General features: G+C 33.0%; 2 protein-coding genes and 1 pseudogene across 2 annotated transcripts; 2 read left to right on the top strand and 1 right to left on the bottom strand.

Moving 5' to 3' along the window:
- The first annotated feature begins 1873 nt into the window (after positions 1 to 1873).
- On the top strand, positions 1874 to 6705 carry LOC145594463 (putative fructokinase-6, chloroplastic). Its single transcript, XM_081650769.1, has 7 exons — positions 1874 to 2204; positions 3599 to 3810; positions 4899 to 5111; positions 5544 to 5741; positions 5837 to 5974; positions 6060 to 6176; positions 6328 to 6705. Exons 1-7 carry the CDS (start codon positions 2039 to 2041, stop codon positions 6460 to 6462), a joined length of 1179 nt encoding a protein of 392 aa, XP_081506895.1. The 5' UTR covers positions 1874 to 2038; the 3' UTR covers positions 6463 to 6705.
- A 630-nt stretch (positions 6706 to 7335) lies between these two features.
- LOC145595880 (polcalcin Che a 3 pseudogene) lies at positions 7336 to 7596 on the top strand (annotated as a pseudogene).
- A 743-nt stretch (positions 7597 to 8339) lies between these two features.
- LOC145594833 (putative serine/threonine-protein kinase PBL7) lies at positions 8340 to 11862 on the bottom strand. Its single transcript, XM_081651173.1, has 6 exons — positions 11182 to 11862; positions 10555 to 10812; positions 10287 to 10459; positions 10118 to 10197; positions 9847 to 9994; positions 8340 to 9126 (listed from the first exon to the last, which is right to left on the bottom strand). The coding sequence occupies exons 1-6, from the start codon at positions 11729 to 11731 to the stop codon at positions 8788 to 8790; spliced, it is 1548 nt and encodes a 515-aa protein (XP_081507299.1). The 5' UTR covers positions 11732 to 11862; the 3' UTR covers positions 8340 to 8787.
- Between the last annotated feature and the right edge of the window lie 4931 nt (positions 11863 to 16793).

The raw sequence follows: 16793 nt of genomic DNA, 5'->3' as shown, positions 1-16793 counted from the left end.
ATATATAATACTAATTGCATTATTTATTTTAGGAAAAATTGATTTTAATAATCCCACATTTGATCGGTTCGCTGTTAATAATCCCACCTTTTGATTATTATCTAATAAAATAATCCCACCTTTATAGGGCATTCTCTTTTATTGGTCCTTTACTTGTTGGTAACCGGTTTTAACAGATAAAAATGCTACGTGTCACTTTATGATGAGTTGATAGATTTTTTTTAAAAAAGTTAAAGTTTGAAGATTTTTTTTCTAAAAAAATTTAGCAAAAGTAACTCACCAGCGAACCCCAAACCCCCACGCCACCCTACCCCAAACCCTCCGGCATCCATCCCCTCCCCACGCCCTCCACCCTCCGAAAACCTCCCTCCCCACCTCCCACTATTGGAAGCCCCTTCCCCACCCTCACCCAAACAAAAACCATTGCTCTTGTTAATCGCAGGGAGTATGGGCGAATTTGATAAATTCCACCCCTCCTAATTAATACAAAATCAACGTTTCAACTTCCTAACAACTTCCATAAGGGTGCGATGATTGAATTTGGGTTGCCAGTGATGTGCGTTAGAGTTGTGTGGGTGGCGCGACAGTGGTTGCGATGTGTGATTGGGGTGGTGATGTTGATGTTGAGGGAGTAATGGAGTACGGGCTGTGAGGGAGAGTGGCAAACGGGAAGGTGAGTTTTGTGGGTTGCTGCTCAGAAAGTGCGGTGGTTGTTGTAATTGTGTGGGTTGTGTGTGAGGAGGGAGGTGGGAGGTGGCGAACAAGGAGGTGAAGTGTTGTGGCCCTTGTGGGCTTGAATATTATTTTTTTATTATTTGTTGACCAATCGTGTAGTGACACATGTTATTTAGTATAAAGGTGGGATTATTAGATAATAATCAAAATGTGGGATTATAAACAGCGAATCGGTTAAAGGTGAGATTAATAAAAGCTATTTTTCCTTTATTTTATTAGAGAAATCAGATAGAATATAAAACATATTTCTGAGCTTTAACCATCAGCTTACTTAAAATTTTGGTTGAGATGATCTACTTACATGGTATTAGAGCCAGCGTGACACAAAGGTCACGGGTTCAAATCTCATCCACCCTCCATTCTCAAGTGAAAATGTGGAATATTAAGCGTAGGGTATGAGATGATCCACTTACAAAACCATTGTATGGTTTGGACAATACACTTCTATTTTGACACAGAGTAGAATGTAGATAGGTTCATCCTTTAATTTTTTTTTTAACTTTTTTTCTTTTTACTTAATTATCTCTACAACCTTTGATTACTTTAGCTGAGGTTGTGTATCTATTGTACTTCCTATGATTTGTAAATTATTTTTCAAAGATACCTTCTTTGGTGGTGGACGTATCATTTTGCATATAGTACCTCCGTTTCGTATTATTTGCAACGATTTGACATAAATTAGAGAGGAAAAATGTCCAATCATTGCAATTAATATGAAACGGGGGTAATATTATACAAGATTGTATTGCTAATAACAAATAGTTGAGGTTGTATTATTTTGTACACACCACTAATAGTTGAATTATTTTAAGCTAATTTTCCTATCAGTAAAATTTTTTTATGTTGAGAATATGTTAATGAGTAAAATTGTATTACTTGAATTTTTTTTTAATTTTTTATTATTATTATTATTATTATTTTTTGTGAGCTTTGAATTTATTTATTTGAAATAAGTCAAACATAATGCTCCACAAAACCTAAAAATTTCAAATCATCAAAATATCTTAGATTTCTATTTTTTATTTTTTTAAAAATAATAATCCAAAAAACAATAGCCAGAATTTTGTTTCCCCAACCAGAACAAAACTATCCACCTCCTCATCTGCAAACAAGGCTTTCTCAATCAAGTCAACACTCTCAAGCTCTTACTCAAACTCACTCCAAATTCTTCCCAATTTATCTCACTCATATTTTCAGCTCCATCACTTTCTTATACTTGTATTCTACTTTCTTAAAATTAACCATATAATAGCATAATTTACAATTTTGTACTACTTGTAAATTAAATTTACAAAATATATTAATGGCTCTGTATTTATCCCCTTTTCACTTCACTTCTCTCTCTTCCAAATCTGATTATTCTTCACCCTCTAAATTTCCCGGCGCCGCCGTCTTTTTCCGGCGAGAATTTCCCGGAACTTTTGCTGCTCCGCCGTCTATTGATTCCGGTCGCCTTTGTAACTTGAAAGGTATCAGATTCTCTCTTAATTTAATAAATTTGATTAAATTTAGTTTTCTTAGATTATTTTGTCAAGTTTAGTGAGTTTGTGTTTATCAATGTGACAGTTATTAGTACTTATACTATGAACATGAATTAGTTGAGGTTGTTAAAAAAAAAAAAAAAAAAAAAAAGTGATTTTGCCTTTTTATTAAAGTTCAAATGACGTGATTTTGAAATTAATTTTCCCCTGAAATTTCACGTGATAATTGAGAGTTGATACTGGTTTATAATGCAAAAAATAGGGAATTTTAGGGTATAACAAATGATTGATGGGTTAAAATTGATTTGGGGTTTGTAAATTCTAGCTATTTTTGTGTTTGAGTTGATAAAGATTCTTTAACTTTGATTATTAGTGTATAAACTATAAAGTTTGGACCTAGGATTGATGATCACCTATAAAAGTAACCTTTGTTGACATGGGTACTTCTATCAATGAATTGAAATTGCTTTAATTAGTATTTCGGATCGAATCAAGACATCAAGTAGGGTAGTCAATGCATAAAGTTTTAACTTTGGCTGAAACCAATTTCAGCAATGGCTTTAGCAAAAGTGTTGATACTATTTAATTGCTTCCCATTTTTGCTTCATCATGAGGTAAAAGGTGACAGATCTCTTGGAATGGACATAGTGATTGATCAGCATTCGCTGCTTTTCGGGCATTTTGGTAGACTTTATAGTAAATATCCTTTTTTAGTTATACTTGTAAGTTTCAAGTCTTATAACTATTGATTTGCAATTTTGGTATGAAATGGGCTCAAGGGAAAAGAGGAAATATCATTAACTTAAATGTATCCTGAAATGGATGACTCAAAAGTAGTAAGCAGTAGAGAATTGGTAATAATTCTGGTAAACTATTGGGTTTTATTTTTCTTTTTCTTTCCTGTGCTATGCAAGGTTTATCAAAGCATAGTAAGTTTTAGAATTATGGCCTTTTATGGGTATACATATCACAATTTCCACTTCCGAGAGTGTACCGATGTGCAAACTTCTTGGTACTTTATCCTCTCTTTCCTTGATAAAACCCCCTTGAGGTATGATTGTTGTCCTTACAGGCAGGGATCAACCTCAGCGATTACCTCCATACTCCACACCGCAAGTCCGCAGCAGTTTTCTTTATATATCCTATTGTTGCAGAAGAAACAATAATAGGATATATAAAGAAAACTATCCTATTGTTGCTTTCCCCTTCTGTTCTGGTCTTCTGGAGTATACTGTAGTTCCTAATATTGACAAGTTTGGTTATTTGAACTATTCAGGATGTGGGGGTGGTGCTTAATCTTGCGTACATGATCTTTTTTCTCCTATTTGATATGTTGTTGATTATGAGATTGATCCTTCCCATGTTTATTTCATCTTTTGTAGCTAGGGCACAATCTGGAAATAATGGTTCAATTGAAGCAAGTGACTCCTCACTTGTGGTTTGCTTCGGGGAAATGCTTATTGATTTTGTGCCCACAACAAGTGGGCTTTCCTTGGCTGAAGCACCTGCATTTAAGAAAGCTCCTGGTGGTGCCCCTGCCAATGTTGCCGTTGGAATTTCTCGTCTTGGTGGTTCATCAGCATTCATTGGCAAGGTAACAACACCCCACCTCTTGGGATTCCCCTCCTCACCCCGCCCTCCCTGTTGCTGTGCTGCACATTCCATTGTCTCATGTAATCATTGTCTTTCAGTTTAATTTCACAGGTTTTTCCTTTATTAACTTTCAATATCCTGTATTTTGAGTTACATTTGAAGCAGAGCTAAATTTACCTCAATATCCTGCAGAAGACTGTTCTGTTTCTAAGGAGTACAACATTCTGTTTCTAATGACTATATGGAGGAGAATGAATATCAAATTTCTCCATATTTGCAACACATATGTATTTAATCCTGCTACTTGCTATGAGTAAAAATCTGAATCAAACATTTTGCTCCTGAATTTATATGCTTTCCGAAACTAATTTCAGGTTTGCCATGAATGACGAGGCTTGTGACAGTTTCATGATTATAGTATCTCAAGCTCGACAAACTTCATTGTTGCAGTTAGACATAACAAACTGAGTGACTGAGTGTATTGAAAATTTGATTGTTACGTCCTATACAGAATTATCTATTGCAATTTGTGCAGAAAAACTTTCTTGGATCTCTTTAGTGTCTTAAGACTTGTATGTTGTTAAACTTAGTTCAAGAATGGAATATGTGGCTAAATCTAACATAAACTTATGATAATTCAACAAGCTCACTCACAAATCTAGACACAATATATAAGGGGTTTTATTAGAGTCTGCTCCAATTTTGCTTGTATTTGTACTGACAAGTATTTGACTATATGCATAAGACTCAGTTTAGTCATTATGCGATGGTCCATCTTTCCCCGACCTCGCCTATGTGAGGACTATATTCCTAAACACTTTGCTGTTTTGGGGCCATTCACACCTCAAAACTTGTGAAGCTACAGAGTGCAGAAACACAGTTGAACATATTTAGGGTGTTGACATTCGATAAGGCTTTCTCCTTCATTTTTTTTTTGGGGTCTATCTATGAAGATTTAGTTGCTCTTACTATCTTTGGAGATAATTTGCTGTCATATTGCTACATATTGCTCTTAGTATTCATTTGCACAGCCGCCTCTTACAAAAGCTCTTTTGCTGTGTTTCTGCGTGATGTTATCTGTACATGCAGGTTGGTGAAGACGAGTTTGGCTACATGCTTGCTGATATTCTAAAGGAGAATAATGTGAACAATGAAGGAATGCGATTTGATCCTGGAGCACGAACTGCGTTAGCATTCGTGACATTGAGGAAAGACGGGGAGCGTGAATTTATGTTCTATCGTAATCCTAGTGCTGACATGCTGCTTCAGGAATCTGAACTTGATTTTGAGCTTATTAGGAAGGTAATTTTTTAAAAAAATCTTTCTGATTAAATGTAGGGAACTTGCTAAACAAAGTGAATTCATGTACATCAAATAATTTTTTGATGAAAAGGTGAGACTTGTGAGCTTGAAGTGCATGGATGGTACGGTACTGATGAGAATCACAGTGACCAATGCTATGAAACTCAAGCACAACATTGCATGCATGTTTAGTTAAGGCTGAATCATTAAGTATTTTGTTTCCATATTCTTTCCTTGAGGACTATGATCAGAATCCAAAATTCTTCGGTGGAAATCGGAAAGGATGAACTTATTCTAACAAAGTAAGAATTGAAAACTGAATGTTGCATTTAGCTGTTCTGCTTTAAGATTAAGGATTTTATGTGATTTGAAGTTATAAGCTATGTGCTGTCTGATACTATATAACTATGTTATTACTATATCAATCAACAGGCAAAGATATTTCATTATGGATCAATAAGCTTAATTACTGAACCATGTAAGTCAGCTCACATTGCTGCTGCTAATGCCGCTAGAGATGCTGGTGTGCTGCTCTCATATGATCCCAATTTAAGGCTTCCATTATGGCCATCTGCAGAGAGTGCGCGTGAAGGGATCCTTAGCATTTGGGATACTGCAGATATTATCAAGGTTGGAGACCAATTGTGATCTCATGTTTAAATATTGTATTTTATTTTTAATAATTTAAAGGTGAAAGATGGCTCTGACAAATCATTTGGGTATAGATAAGCGAGGAAGAGATTTCCTTTTTAACTCAAGGAGAAGATCCTTATGATGATAATGTTGTGCGTAAACTATACCATCAAAACCTCAAGCTACTGCTTGTGACCGAGGGAGCAGAAGGCTGTAGGTATTATACCAAGGTAAGACTTTCTAAAAGCAGAGAAAGAAAAGGAAAATAAACAAAAAAAATTATTGTTAAAGTGTATTGTATGTGATATATTACAGGACTTTAGTGGTAGAATTGAGGGTTTGAAGGTAGATGCTGTAGACACCACAGGTGCAGGTGATGCCTTTGTTGCTGGAATGCTATCCCAACTAGCTTCTGACACGAACTTGATTCAGGTAAGGTTCCGATACCATATATCTATTACTGAGAATTTTTAAATCGAAAAAAACAGTGGAATCTAGTCTAAGCAAAGTGCATTGAAATGTAAAAGATGCCTGCCATAAGACAATATTATTATGTCACACACATTTTGTGGTACTTTTGCAGGAAGAGGATCGCTTAAGAGACGCTCTTCGTTTTGCCAACGCCTGTGGTGCATTGACTGTTACAGAGCGAGGTGCGATTCCTGCTTTGCCAACTAGAGAAGCAGTGCTTAATGCAATGCTGAAGTCTGTGGCTTAAGATTCTGTTGAATCCATGTAATTTTTGTACTACTATTCCCCCATTTTTAGGCCATAATGATGCTTAATAATGTTATTTGCAAGGTCAACTTTGGTTTAAATAATGGGCCTTGCATTATTGCATGTCGTGTATATTAGCGTGCCAAATATTAGTATGGCTGCAATCTTAGGATTTGCCGGCAGTTTTCTTACATCTTGTAATCTTGACAATTCTTCTAAAAAATTGAGAGATGGTTTGCTAACATTTTTCTTACCCTTAATGGGTTGTGAATGAAATGCTTCAATTTTATGTAGTTACACCGAAATTTGCTAGATTTTTTTTTTTAATTTTTTTTTTCCTCTTACATATACTCTGTTTATGAAGTTTTTGTTAGGAATTCCCTGAAAAACTGCATCATACTTCCGTTCATCAATCAAATGCTTTACGACTATGCTGATGTTCATTAGGCAACCGTAAGTCAATGCAAGAGTAGAGACGCTGCCTAAAGAGAAGTACAATAAACCTGTTAATATGATATTTTCGTAATTTTTGTATAAAAAATCTTCCTTATTTAAGATATCTCAAAATTCTGTGGTAAAGAAATTTATAACCACAAATAGGATTATATCTAGTTTTTGAGTCTTGGCTATTTTTAGCAACAATAACCAATATTTAGATTCTAATTATAACCACATCTTCAACTCTAAGCTTAAGGCAATCCGATTAGTAAGCTAATTTATCCTCTAAAACCAATGGAAGACCTCACTACTCTGAAATTAAAAAACATCTATATATATTTCAAACAAATCTATATGTTCCAAAAACTTAGTTTTTAATCCTATAACTAAACTAGCTAAGAGGTTATTTTGTTTGCTATTAATTAACACCGAAAACATGGCTGCTGAGGATACACCCCAAGACATTGCTGATAGGGAGAGAATCTTCAAGCGTTTCAACACCAATGGTGATGGCAAAATATCATCCTCTGAGCTTGGTGATGCCCTCAAAACTCTCGGCTCAGTCACCCCTGATGAAGTTGGAAGGATGATGGCTGAGATCGATACTGATGGTGATGGTTTCATTTCGTTTGATGAGTTCACTGACTTTGCTCGGGCTAACCGTGGATTGGTTAAAGATGTTTCCAAGATCTTTTAGTTGATTAGCTATAAACATTACACTAATGAACATGAAAGGGTGTCTTTGGTTCTTGTATTTTAAAATTTTTTTTGTAGAAAATATATGTTTTTTCTTTGGTAGAAATATAAAAACAAGGCACTAAAAACACATGAATTTCTGTAGGTACATGCATGAATGTCTTTACATAGTTATTGAATCATTTTTCTGTAATATTTTGATGAATTGTAAGGTGTCAATCTTTCGCATTATTTGATATGCAAGCAAGGAATTGAATCTACATGTGATCATGTGATTTCATGTCTAGTGGTAGGAATTTTTTTATCCTATGTTTCCGGAAGGTGTATGCTATATTGTAATAATTTCGAGTGACAAGCGCGATTTTCTCAACTCAGAATCCATACTAAAACAGACCTATCCCTGAATTCACCAACTCGAAACAAACCTGACTTGGACTTGTACGGAAAGTATGAAAATGTAATTGTTTCGGTATTCCAAATTGGCAAATTAGAGTGTATATTACCCCGTATAATCAATATTTTGTTCATGGGATTAAGGCTTTGTTGTTGTTATTGTAGAATTGGTAATTTGACGAATCAAGAAAGATTTATTCATTTAGGTTGCAAGATAAATCAGACAGCAACACAAACATTAAATTCATTCATTCAAACAATTCAGGGGCAGTTTTCTGACTTTCTCATTTTTTATGTGGCTGATTCTAAATGACATGAGTCAAACAATGAAAGAATTATTGAACAGAATACTTGAAATAAAAACATGGTACTGAAATTCATAGGTCAAATGCATTGACATTTCATCAAAAATTTCTTGCATCAACACTGCAACAGAGTTAATATTACTGCATCATAAAAGGAGTGAAATTGAAGTGTCAAAATAAAAAAAAATTATAGAACAGACTCAATCACTCTGAAATTCGGGACAAATTTTCACAATGTTAAGTTTCTCAGCTCCCCAATCAACTTGTTAACGAGAAGCTCGATCCCTCTCGAGCAACACATTGAAAATATCTATGTACACACTGATCCTACTTCTATACAAAACATTTAGCATCCCTGCTCCTATCACCACTTTATGAAAGAGCCTGATAAATTCTCTCAGTAGTCAACTAACAGACGACAATAAACAACGCTGATGTAAAAAACGGACAGCCATTCACGCAAGAAAAAAAAGTTCACCGGACTTCCATTAGTGTCATCGACCATACAGGGAATCATCATCTTCCAACTCAGATGCTCCAAGCATAGCCAAAGCCAAATGACTCTTCATTTCACTTTTTGTTCGTTGTAACATTGGAGGAATGTAACTTCTTCGACTACCTAAACTTGCCTTACCCTTAACAAGGCAGCCTTCTCCTCTCAGCAGAATGATGGCTTCATTAATGCTTGGCCTACTTGATTCTTCACCACTAACACAGGCAGCTGCAGCGCGTACCAATTGGGTTATAAGTTTTGAACTTTTAGGAGTAACTTTAGCTCGTGGGTCAAGCAAACTGTCAAATGCTGAATCTCCCTGGTCCATTAGTGGCTTTGCCTGCAATAGCAAGAAACGATGATTTAGTACATCTTGATTCATACCTGAATACAGTAAACAAACTTCGGTACATTCAGAAACATTAGTACTACGTATAATTTTAAACTGCATAGGTGATTTGAGTATTTGTGGATTTTGATACTCTTATCAAATTAGAACTGCATAATTGAAAAGATATGGTAGGTCCATTACGAAGGAGTCTAAAGGGAATTCTTGATATAAAAACAGAACATCTTCAAAAACTATCGATAAATGAACTAATGAGCCATGTCTTTGTCAAACTAATTATACACCGTACAGGCTGTTGGTGTTGGTCACCATTATCCTCTACCAAACAGTGGGGGACTACCAAGAGTACTAACCATATTCATTGAAACTAAAAATCGGTTTGATGGCCTCACAAGAGTTAATGCTATAACCCTCTTCATGCAAACTTGTACTAAGGAAAATAAAAAGGATCAATTGATCTTAATCCAGAACTAGTCAAATACAATAGTTTCAGCTCTTCTGGTCAGCGTATACAACGAAAGCAAACCGACAAATGTCATCCATTAAAGTTATGCTGTAACCTTCTTGGTAAACTGTTTGTTTTCAGGATGATCTAGGCAGGACCAGATTATCTTAAGACCTAATCAGAAACTAGACAGTTCCTACAAATTTAGCTCATCTGATCTCAATGGCTTTTAATAAAAGGAATACAAGATTGAAGCAGTAACATACCCATTGAACCAGGTTCTCTTCTCCAGATGGCCTTGATGATTCTATTGGTTTTCGGCCTGTTATAAGCTCTAAAAGGACAACTCCAAAGGCATAAACATCAGTTTTATCGGATACCTTCCCGTGTTGGAAGTACTCAGGAGCCAAATACCTGCAAAATAATCAGGATTCATTGAGTAAAATAAAGAAAAAACAGGAAACAGATGAAAAACCAATTTATTTCTTTTACAAAATTGACAAACAATAACACTTGTATTTATTTGTAAATCCATACCCAAATGTTCCTTTCACAGTTTTGCAAAGGAAAGGGACTGATGGTGCTGCAGTCCATGTTGCTAATCCGAAATCACATAGCTACAAAATTCATAAATTCAGTTTAGACATCTTATCATATATTACAATCAAAACATAACATTAAATCCAGAAAGAAACCAGCAATTCACCTTTGGCCTTTTCTTGGAAGACAGAAGAATGTTGGAGGGCTTTATATCTCGATGAACAATACATTTTTCAGTTCCATTATGTAGATATGCAATAGCTTCTGCAATTCCTACAGCAACCTTATACCTTGCAGACCATGAAAGCGACGCGAAACCCTTCCCACTCTTCTTCTTACCTGCAAATAACATCTCATATTCAAATTTCCATCCAAAATTTACAGAACACCAATGAAAAATCTCATAAAACAACAAAGAATCGCGCTAGCTATACCGTGCAAATGTCGCTCTAGGCTTCCACTGGACACATATTTGTAAACCAAGAACAAGCCTTCTTCAGGATCAATACAAAATCCCAAAAGAGGAACAATGTTTGGATGTTCAAGAGAACTTGCAATCATTAACTCTCTACAAAAAGCCTTGGTATTCTCCTTATCTTCTTTATCTAACCTCTTAACTGCCACTGCTGTTCTCAAAAACCCAACTCTACCTCTAAATACATAACTCAATGCACCTCTGCCCAATACTCTACCTGATTTCACATCAAATACACACCAAAATTAATCCCATAATTTAACAATTAATACTAAAAAAACAAAAAAAAAACAGAAAAGATTCAACTAAAACAAAAGCAACCCATTTAACTAACTTGGAAGATTCATAAATTGTAAATTTTCGAACAAATACAAAAAAGATAAAAACTTTTTGCAATTAATACAATAATCAACCAAAAAGCACCCAGAAAAATACAGAACCAAAGTAAAGCAACCCATATAATCAGCACAAAAACGAACAAAACCCAGAAAAGAATGAACTGAAGTAAAACAAACCCATATTTTTTAAAAAAAAAAAAGAAATCCAAAAATGATGAAAGCAAATGAGAAAAAACCCATGAAAGTACCTTCAGAGAAATTGCGGGTAGCAGAAAGAATTTCAGCAAAGCTAAACCTGATCAAAGTGTTAGCAACAGGTGATATACTCTTCTCCAATGATTCAATCCTTCGCCATTTTAGCTCTTTGGAGTTGGAATCACTCGAATTATTATCCAAATTCACCATTAAAATAGTAGTAGAAGAGTTCAAATTTGCAGTTTTTAAGGAATCAAGTTCCTTTTGAGAACATAAACTGAACCTAAAAGAAGAGTGAACTGAGTGAGGTTCACAATTTGCTAAATCGCCACCAGATTCTGCAAGTAACCATGCTTTATTATGCTCTGAATTACTCTTCTTATGCACTTCATTTTTGCCCATTTTTGGTACAAAACAACCAAACCCAAAATCCCAAATCATTTTCATCAAAAAAGATTTAAACTTTAATTCATTGTAATTATCACAATAATCATCATCATCATTGTCAATAGTATCACTATAAGCAGGGATTAAAGAGAGGGGATTTGAAGAATTTGTAAGAATTTGTTGGTTTTCAGTGTAATCACATTGGGAAAACCCCATTTTAGATCTCAAAAAAAGAATATACAAAAAACCCAGAAAAAAATATAAAGAGGGAAGTAAGAAAGATTGCTACTTTACTTGAAAGAGAGGAACAGAATACAACAGCTTTTGAGAAAGAGAGAGTTTATGAGAAAATTTTTTAAAGTATGTGAATAAATTTTAAAAAATTGAAATGTGAGTGATTAGAGTAAACCAAGATATTAAAAATTAATGAAAATTGTTGGTTGATAAAGATTTAATTAAATGAAGAGGGGGTGAGGGGGGTGGGCTGTTGAAGATGCTTGATGTTGAGGAGAATGAAGACAATAAGCACCTACTTGGGACCGTTACTCCATTATTTGGAGGGTAGTGAGGTTGGGTGATCGATTTATTAGGGGGGTTTATAGTGTGTTTTCGAGGATTGATTAATCGACCTAAATAGAGGGTGTTTTTGGGATGGAAGAAGTCGTCCACGTATTGTTCTTTGGTAAGCATTTATGTTCGTCGTGTTTAATTTTGGATTATGAGTTCATATTAGGCGAAATTTGTCTACTAATGATATTTTAGGATATACTTCATACTATGATCAAATCTCAAGGATTGTGATATTGTATGCCTAAAAGGATAGTAAATATATGGTAAAGATTTGTGCGTATGTATCTTTATAATTTGGATTACTCATATTAGTCATAAATACGAAGTATATAGATTGGACTTAAGTAACTATAGGGTGAAAAGGTTCAATTCAAGAAAATAAAGTGTAGAAAAATATAAGGTGTTTGACCTATTTGTCTTGAAAATTTTATGGATTTGACAATTTAGGTTTTATTCGGTAACTAAACTGCTTTGTACTATTAAAAGTTTATTTTACTTATTAGAAGCTATTATACATTTAAGGTGTGTTTTATTCACTTGATTTTTACTTATCTGGACTTATTAGACCTTATTAAAACTTAATTTAGTTGTAATTTGTACTTAGATAATCCTTTATCAAAACTTATTAGAACTAATCTGAACTTAAGTGAACTTATTACACATGAATTAAGTGAAAATAAGGTAAACAGAACAGACCCTTATACCTCATCAGACATCAACAATAATTTTTATATTTACTAAATAAATTTGGTTTTAATTAAAATCTAAAATTGGTGTTGAATAGTTGCCATGTTGGAAAATCAAAATAGAATGGTTGGTCATTGAGATTTGAAAAAGAGTGGGATAAAAGTGGTCTATATATATCTACCTAAGAATAGAAAAGAAAATAAAAGAACAAGATATGAAAGGTTGTGACTTGTAAAAAAGATATGGGGATTAGGACGTTGGGATATGAAGATTAAAAAAGTATTGATAATAATAGGATAATTAGTAGCCAAATTAAACAAGTATGATTACTAGTTTGGTGACCATCCGACACTTTTTCATTCTTCACCCCTTAGCAACTAAGCATGACAGCTGAGATGTTTTTATTTATAGCTTCGTTTCCTCACCACTTGAAATCCAAACTTTTGTAATACACGGTGTTTATTTGTTATTGCTACGTCGTATATAGTACATACTCTGTACTTTGTAAGTATTTAATACCCCGTATATTATATGATTTATATTTTAAAAGTTTATGCAAAATAGATTTGCATTATTAAGCATTAATTATAAAAATGTACAAGATATTTAATACGAAATAGTACTTCGAATCTATTTTTAATCCTCACCACCCCCCTCTCGAGCTTAAATATAACATTCCGGTAAAGTAAGCCAACCAATAAGGTATAAGATTTCATTTAATTTTTTTTTACATCTTTCATTTATTCATTTTTATATTTTTTCTAGATCAATCTCTTTTGAGATTTAGGGTTGGGGTTGTTGTATTATTTTTGTTTGTTTATGGAACACAAGATTACAAACACTTTTATACAAAACTTTTATGCTTTGAAAACTTCAAATGTTGGCTAAAATTGATTTGCAAAAAGTGTGGTGAAGGTGTAAGTGTCATTTCTTAGAACACACGAATTGACTTTTACTTATATTTCTTGACCATAATTATCATTAGTGATCACTACTCCTATATATATTTTACGGAGTAATAAATAAACTTAGGGTTTGATAAAATTTTATTTCATAATTTTATTTGGTTTTAATATTTACTAATACCTAACTAAAAATATTACGGTATAATAAATGATGCATTAAAAAAAAAATACCCTCATTAATTGATACAGTATAAGATAACTAGATATGGGAAAAAAAATTAGGAAAATCAAACATCAAAATAGAAAGTATAACAATCAGTATGAAGTACTACTGTACTATATTAGTGATACATGTATTATGTGCATGACATGTGTTGTGAATGCATTAATTAATGGAATGACATCGGCAGATTAAGGAAAATGGGAAATAAGAAGTCACAATCAAATTAAAATTGGTTAGAATTGGATATACTACCTTCTTCCTTCCTTTGGTATTATTCAGCTTTCTGCCAAAACTAACCGGTTTTTAGGTATGAACTTTCTAATAATTATTGGTTATGGCTTCTTAGGGGCCTATATATATTTTTCTATTAATTAAAGGACAAACCTTAAGAATATAGCAAAACTGCAAAATACTCCTTATAATGCATAATCTAAGGAAGAAAAAAAAATGAATAAGATAAAAATAAAGGATGCAAAATAATTTAAATTCATATTTAAGAAGTATGGAATTTAATTCCACATGGTTCTTTATAAAAATCATAAAGGGTATCAACTATCAACTATCAATATTTTAATTTTAAAGCAATTAATACTAGTTATGCTAAGAGATATGGGTATGGGCCTTGTAGTAGTGATCATTCGGAATGATTTGAACTAAAGCATGCTCTATGTGATTTGACGTAAAATGTTTTCAAGAGGAAATGATTTTTTACTAAAAAAAATAATACTCCGTACTTTGTAATGAAACAAAAATCACATTTTCAATTGTGTTTCACTTTTTTATTTGGTTTTGAAATAATAATAAAGGAGAAAATGAAAATGGAAATGGAAGAGATAAGGTGGATTGGATGCTTTAATTTGTAGGGCTAGTTAATTGATCATTTAATTTTGGATTGTTATCACTCTCAATTTGTAGGGCTTTTAAATGCTCACGACAAGATAGCAATTTATGTAAGAAGCTACTGAGTGGTCGGTTGAAAGTGGTAGTTATTCAATTGATAGCTTGATACTCTCCCTCAGTCCCTCCTTTAAAACCCTAAATAAAAGGGTCACCTAATTTTGTAATTCATAATTCAAGGAAAGAAGAATTGTTTGTATGTTATTATTCTTCCCCTAATCACTTCATCAATATATTAATATTTATGCATTAATCTTATTATTGTGATACATAAAAATCATCCAATATTGAACCAATCAATTACCAGCACAACCATTATGCAAAACGCAATCTGAAAGTACTCATATAAGACTAAACTTACGAGTAATTAATATCTTAATTTAAAATTTTACAAAATACCTATGTTTTTAATTGGTATATATCAATTAACCTAAAAGAACAAAGAGATCAATTGATAAATATGTATCTATACATGCAAGTGTACAACAATTAAATTAAACCATCCTTAGGGCTTGTTCACATTTACTGAAGTGAGCTGAACTGAACTGAACTGAACTGATTGGAGCTGAACTGAACTGAACTGAATTGAGCTGAAATGAATATTTTATGAGAGAAGGAAATTAAGAGCTGAACTGAATTGAACTGATTGGAGCTAAAATGAACTGAACTGATTGAAGCTGAACTGAACTGAAATTAAGTAAATGTGAACAGGCCCTTATTGTAGCATAAATTATGTTCGTATTTTTATTATAATTTAGACTCAAATGTATCCTATTACTTTTAATTAACCTAAACATGCATGTTTTCTCAAAAAAAAAAAAAAATAAATAAATAAAAGAAAAACCTAAACTTGCATGTAATTGTAAACCAACGTTGTTAAAATTTCAACAAAACAGCAGTCGGTACGGTACATATATAGCCCACAAGTAAATATGTTTAAACCAATAAAAAAGTAAGTAATTTAAATAATGTAATTTGCTATTTTATGCATAAACGTGTAGCTCACCTGTGACTGGTAAAGAAAAGGCATTTTACACTAAAAAAAAACATAGAAGTAGGCGAACGATATATATCAAATTAGTCAATAACACAAGGTTTTTTATAATTTTTATTGTAGCCGTGTATAAGAGGACTTTATAATATATCACCAAACTCGTCTTAACTAAGGATTTAAGGACTTTTCTTATCTTGGTTGATTGTGATTGCACATATTTTGCACACGCAAGAAAACAACTCCAAAACAAAACTAATATGAAATTAAAAATAGTATTTGATGTACCTAAACTAATTAAGTGTCTTTATAAAAACTAATCATATGGTATATATGAGAATGACAATAATCAACTTGTATATCTTAAGAAGTTAATACCGTTTTCATTCAAAGATGAAATAGATAATCTAGTAGGAGTTGAGGTAAACGTATGGCATACGATAGTGCTCTCACCTTATGATTAAGGCGGTTAATTAATATTCATCACCCTCAACTACATAATTATAATGTGGGGATTTCCCTTTGAATTTAAAAATTACTAGTATAGCTAGGTACGTATCTAATGACTAGTAAATCTCTTAGTAAAAAAAACAAAAAAAAAAAAAAAAGAAAAGAAAAAACAAACAAAAAAGCAATATATAAATAAAGTAGGCCAAGTAGTATAATCCTTACATATTCAAAGTATTATAACAAATTATAACTTTTTATGTAAATATACAAAGTATAAATCAGCTGTAACTTTTATCAAGAAAATCTCTTCTAAAATGAGTTTGGTGAAATACGACACTTAAATTTACGTTTAAAAGTCGAAGATCGGATATAGCAACTGTTATAATCTCGGATCAGTATATGGCACTACGTACTACACACTACCCATATACTCGTACAGTTGTACATAGATATTGTATATATATACTCGTCACAATTTCTCAAGATAGCAAGTAAATACAAGGTGGAAACTATTAGAAATGTGGGACCCATAAGATAGGGTCAATAATATTCCTT

Source organism: Chenopodium album, chromosome 19 (genome assembly GCF_948465745.1).
Source record: "Chenopodium album chromosome 19, dcCheAlbu1.1, whole genome shotgun sequence".
Taxonomy (NCBI): Eukaryota; Viridiplantae; Streptophyta; class Magnoliopsida; order Caryophyllales; family Amaranthaceae; genus Chenopodium; species Chenopodium album.
The sequence above is the reverse complement of the archived record's forward strand: the minus strand, read 5'-3'. Positions and strand labels throughout refer to the sequence as shown.

Bases quoted from the DNA above. Each gene is read 5' to 3' on its own strand.
- LOC145594463 (XM_081650769.1), top strand. From the start codon at position 2,039: ATGGCTCTGTATTTATCCCCTTTTCACTTCACTTCTCTCTCTTCCAAA. The intron at 5,112-5,543 runs GTAATTTTTTAA...ATCAATCAACAG, and splicing joins ATTTTGAGCTTATTAGGAAG to GCAAAGATATTTCATTATGG. The intron at 5,975-6,059 runs GTAAGACTTTCT...GATATATTACAG, and splicing joins GCTGTAGGTATTATACCAAG to GACTTTAGTGGTAGAATTGA.
- LOC145594833 (XM_081651173.1), bottom strand. From the start codon at position 11,731: ATGGGGTTTTCCCAATGTGATTACACTGAAAACCAACAAATTCTTACA. The intron at 10,813-11,181 runs GTACTTTCATGG...ATGTGAAATCAG, and splicing joins TACCCGCAATTTCTCTGAAG to GTAGAGTATTGGGCAGAGGT. The intron at 10,460-10,554 runs GTATAGCTAGCG...TGTTATTTGCAG, and splicing joins CCTAGAGCGACATTTGCACG to GTAAGAAGAAGAGTGGGAAG.